Source organism: Miscanthus floridulus, chromosome 11 (genome assembly GCF_019320115.1).
Source record: "Miscanthus floridulus cultivar M001 chromosome 11, ASM1932011v1, whole genome shotgun sequence".
Taxonomy (NCBI): domain Eukaryota; kingdom Viridiplantae; phylum Streptophyta; class Magnoliopsida; order Poales; family Poaceae; genus Miscanthus; species Miscanthus floridulus.
Window position 1 is genome coordinate 98,151,111 of NC_089590.1, and position 5,137 is coordinate 98,156,247.

The 5,137-nt window shown below is 55.7% G+C and overlaps 1 protein-coding gene across 1 annotated transcript; it reads right to left on the reverse strand.

Annotated features, from left to right (window-relative positions):
• Positions 1-3,213: 3,213 nt before the first annotated feature.
• LOC136494159 (uncharacterized) lies at positions 3,214-4,492 on the reverse strand. The gene has a single exon (XM_066490320.1). The coding sequence runs from the start codon at positions 4,336-4,338 to the stop codon at positions 3,448-3,450; it is 891 nt and encodes a 296-aa protein (XP_066346417.1). The 5' UTR covers positions 4,339-4,492; the 3' UTR covers positions 3,214-3,447.
• Between the last annotated feature and the right edge of the window lie 645 nt (positions 4,493-5,137).

Genomic DNA, 5,137 nt, shown 5'->3' on the forward strand with positions numbered 1-5,137 from the left:
AGCAACACGTTGTCAAATCATGGACTGGTTAGGCTTAAAATATTCATCTCGCAAATTAGTCGCAAGTTGTGTAATTAGTTTCGTAATTAGTCTATATTTAATACGCCATGCATATGTCTAAACATTCGATGTTGCAGGAATTTTAGGAGTGGCCGTAGAAACCAAACACCCCCTATAGTAGAAGAATACTAATTTTACAATGACTTTATGTGAAATGATTTAACTGATACAAAACGACCAACTTTTATACAGAGAAATAATAGTTCAGAAACTTTTGGCGGTAATCGAGAAAATAAATGGGAGACATGCGAGAGTCAAAGAGGCACGGTGGTTATCCTTTGCTATTTCTCCTGTCCTAGAATCTAAATCGAGGGTTTAAGCTTAAATCCAAAGCCTCTAGATTTCGAGAGCATATATGTTGTTGGAACGAATCGAATCAAATAGAAAAGAAGAATGAACGGGGAAGATTCATCCTAGGGCTATGGTCCATGGTTAGGGTTACCTAGTGTTGCAGAACTAAAGAAAGTCCTAAGAGAGGTAGAGCCGACATGTGGGTCGTATCAGGTAAGCGGGAATGCATGGGCAACGAGGGCCTCAATCTCTGATCGATTCGTGTTGGTATAGATGGTGCTATTGGAGCCAAGCACTCTTTGCTAGGGTCAAAGACAACGTTGTTGATTCGAATGAGAGAGAGATGTTGGATGAGAGGGATAAGGTGGAAGTAGGAGAACTGCATTTAATTACCTCTCTCACTCGTTGTCTCTTACACGTTAAACTCGCCCTCCCCCTCCCCCTCTAGGCAGGCTTGTATGTTGTTATTATAGTCAATTGTTGATGTTAGGTTCATAGAGAGTTTCGTTTATGTTCTCCTTTTTCTCCCTTAAATTTCTGATACTAAGTAAACTAATTCCAAAGTTAGGAGTGGCCCCTGCTTAGGGTGCAAGATTCGAAAAGTTCTTTGTGACTTTTTTCAGTCAATGCTTATAATCATGTAAGGTTGCCCTTTGTTAACTTCGACGACATGATATGAAATCACTTAGGGTCTCAGGGTCTTATGAAGATGTCATTTTCACCCAAATAAAAGGAATTAATGCAAGCTACTTCTCAATGAATTAAGAAATTATCTAGACATCAATGCCATCTAAGAAAGTTGTGTCATATAAAGGGAACCATTTTCATTTTGCTTCTTTTCGTCGTGTTCTTGAAAGGAAATTATGGATGGCATGGTTAAATCTTATCCATCTATCGAAAATATAATAAATAATTGACAAAGGTCAACCCTTTTCATGCTAAATGATCTCCCTTTTATTTTAGACCGTACTTAAAAAAGGCATCATTATAATTGCAATAACATATATAGCAAGAAGAAAGTATTATTCTACATTTAGAAACACAGCAATAGTGTCAATGTTTACCTGAAATGACTATTTTGTAATTGTACACTATAACACACGGATGCACACATGCACCCATTCATATGAATACAACGTCCTATAACAATTTGGAGAGGCTTAGGCGATCTTGAGACTATTGATAAAGTCTCTAGATATGCATCTGTTGTTGGCACATCCACACCCCTCCCCTCTTCCCCCACTCCACACACACACACACAAAAACTGTAACAAATATATAGCTCTGGCCTCTGGGCTCTGGCTACCCCGTGGTTTATTTGTTTTCGGACGCTGCTATCTTTTGTTTTACCGAAAGGAACTCAACGTCCGTGCAACTCGAGATATTTAGGATGGATTGGAAACCAAAAGAAAAGAAGAAAGAAGCCATGTAGCAATTGGCAGGTCAAGAAATACGAGAACAAGGGAGATTTAACTTTTTACCATTATAAAGATTGGCACCTCCTCAGATAGTATCTTAACGGTTGCCGCTATATTTTCATCAGCAAAGACGAAAAACAGATATAAAAATGCCACTTTTGCTCACGTGGCACGCCAGCCCTCGTGCCAGCAGGGATCCAAGTCAGCATACGGGCGTCAAATGTCTCTCCTGCCCCTACTCTCTCCTCCACCTCTTCCTCTCTGCCCACGCGGCGTGCATTTCGTCGAACACCCTTAGGGCGACCATTGCCACACCAACCCGAGCAGCCGGTGCACGCCCTTGAGGTCGCCGACGCCGGCCAGGTACTCAATCAGGCCGAAGAAGGTCTGCACGTCCGGGAGCACGCGCGTGCATCATCTCCTCGAGCTAACGTCGAGCAGGGGTAGCTGGTGGCTGGTGTCAACGAGGAACCCGAGCTGCTCCTGCAGCTGGAGCTCATCGAGGAGCGGGTCCCCGGCGAAGAAGGGCGACGGCGGCGCTCACGACGAGGGCGACGACACCGAGAGCGGCGAGGGCCCCGAAGCCCACGTCCAGGAGGAGGCCCTGGATGCGGTCTCGGTGATCGCTGGGTCGGACACGCATAGGAGGGACTTGGTCATCGGAGGCGCCATCGCGCCCGTGGTCCGTGTCCTCGACGCAGGCGTCGGTAGCGAGGCGGCCAAGGAGACGACAGCGTGGGTGCTCTGCAAGCTCACCAAGAACTCGGGCAACGCGTGGGCCGTCGCGGCGCACGGCGACGTCACGGCGCTGCTCAACCTGTGCACGGACCTGTGCACGAACCGCCCAACCCTAGATTTGCGCCGCCACGCCCTTGATCTACGCTGCCCCGCCCGGATCCACGACACTGGAGAAGCTTGAGGGAAAGGGAGGAGCTCCTCGCCACGTCGTCAGAGGTGCGCTTGAGGGAGAGGGAGGGATGATCGCCGTCGGGAGGGGAGGTGTAGCGCGTCATCGGGAAGGGAGGACCACGGAGCTGCCTACTGCTCGAGCGCGAACGTTGACAAGGGAGGGATGGAGAGTGTGGAGGGAGGGCAGAGGGCAGAGGGCGCACCACAGGGAGGATAGCACCGCGGAGCTGCGAGAGAGAGGGAGATTGGAAGGAGAGAGGCGCGTCGTGCGACGAGAAGGAGAGAGCAGGGGCAGGAGAGACATTTGACGTCCATATGCTGACTTATATCCGTGCTGGCGCGAAGGCTGACGTGCCACATAAGCAAAAGTAATATTTTTATATCTGTTTTTCATTTTTACCTATAAAAATATAGCAGCAATCGTTGAGATACTATCTGAGGATAAATCTCCCTGGAACAAGAAGTCAAATGCATGGACCTTACGTCCCGAGCCTCTTCGTTTCGGTGTAAACGATCGTGCATTATTTACTTCTGATTTAATACGAGGTAAAAATACTCCCACTTATAATTCACGATCCTATACTGCAAGCGAACATGCTGCTTGTCGCGTCGCGCTGCGCAAACAACTCCCACACGCAACCTCCACCATCCGTCCCCGATCCCATCTCCGCTTGTTTTGTTCTAGGTAGTACATACAATTTGCTAGAGTGCTAGGGGAGGAGGGGGACGGGGCGCGCATGGAGGAAGCAATCAGCTGCTGGACGATCCATCAGTAGACGGGCATGCCCAGGAGGCCCGGGAGGCGGCCGGGGCTCGGCGGCGGCAGAGTCGGCGGAGGAGACGGGGTCTTCTTCGGCGGGCGCTCGATGGGGCCCACGTGGGAGCGGAACCCCGCGGAGACCACCGCGTCGCGCACGCACCAGTGGAACGCCGGCTGCCGCATGGCCGCCGCCGCCGCCTCGCACTCGGGGCAAGGGGAAGGGCGAAGCCGCGGGGACCACAGCGCCGCCGGGTCCTCGTGCTCCGGATGCCCCGCCGCTGCCGCCGCCAAATGGAAGTAGGACGGGTCCGGACCCGCCCCGGCGGTGCTCACCAGGTACCAGTCGCGCTGCCGCTGCAGCTCCCGCAGCCGCGCCTCGTAGTCGTCGTAGCCCCACCCGTCGAGCACGAGCGGCGGGGCCGCGGCACCGGCGTGGGGAAGGGCAAGGGAAAGCGGAGGGGGAGGGCCGACCAGGGACGCCAGATCCGTGGGCGGGAGGCGCTTCAGGATGGTCTTCTCCACAGCACCCGCGCCCGCGGCGCCGTTGGCTCCTCCCTTCCTGTCGCGGCGGGACCGGCCGCCCCGGCGGGAGCGGCGGAGCCCCGCGACGACGTAGCAGCCGTTGCCCTCCCGCGCGACGGCGGCGGCGAGGTCGGTGGCGTCGTCGAGCGGCACGCGGCGCGCGCGGCGGGGCCGCGCCAGGGACGCCGAGATCTGGTGCGGCGCCACGCCCACGCGGTCCGCCACCACGGCCTGCAGCCGCTTCACGCCGCCCAGCGAGGGCTGCACGGTGACCGTGCCCAGGTCCACGCTCTGCTCGCCGTCGACGAAGACCACCGGCACCACGGCGGCGGCGGACGCGGGCGGCGGGGGCGAGGTCGTCGCCGCGAGCTCCCCCATGTCGGACGCGCCCTCGGGTGCGTCGGGATCCGGCGACTCGTTGTTCGCTGGGCGGCAGAGGCGGCCACAAGCATCGAATCAAAACGGACACCACTCAGACCGGCCCTCTCTCTGTTTGGGTTGTTGCGAATTGGGAATCGATCGATAGAGAGGCGTGGAGAAAGGGCGGAGGGCTTTATAGAGGCGAGGGGGAGTTAGGGCGGTTGGGTTGGGCGACCGGCGTGTGTAGAGTGGAGGAGGAGTAAAATTTCGATGAGGCGGTGGGGCCCGCGGAGAGAGAGAGAGGGGGGGGGTTCAGGGAACCGGCTCTGAGGCGAGTCTCGACCTGCAGCGCGGGACCCACACGCACCCCGCCCAGTTGTCCGTCGGTCCACACTGGCCTTGGCGTGGGATTTGGGGTGGCGGCCTCCACGTCAGCGCTTACTTCCCCGCGGGTGCAACAACTAAGGCGGTACTGTAGTACCTCCTAAAATTACTGTAGTCCGCGGCGGACCTGGCTCGCCACACGTGGGCGCCAACGAGGGCTGGGCTCTTGTCCTCTCGGTGGTGGCCCGCCCGCCCCTCTCACTTGTGTGTCGTGCGTGCTTGTTGTTCTCGGGCAGGTGGAGGTGGCAGCCGCCGGGGCCGGGCCGGGTCGCGCTCGCCGAGTGTTCCACGTGACGCGGCCATGGGTTTGGCGTGACCAGCGCGTCCACCCCTCCGCCACCAGTTGTTTTGTCGTGCCCTGACCCGGCTCAACCCACAGCCAGCTCCGCCAAATTCGTACTGTCTCCACGCGAGGTCTACAGCCAGTGCCGCT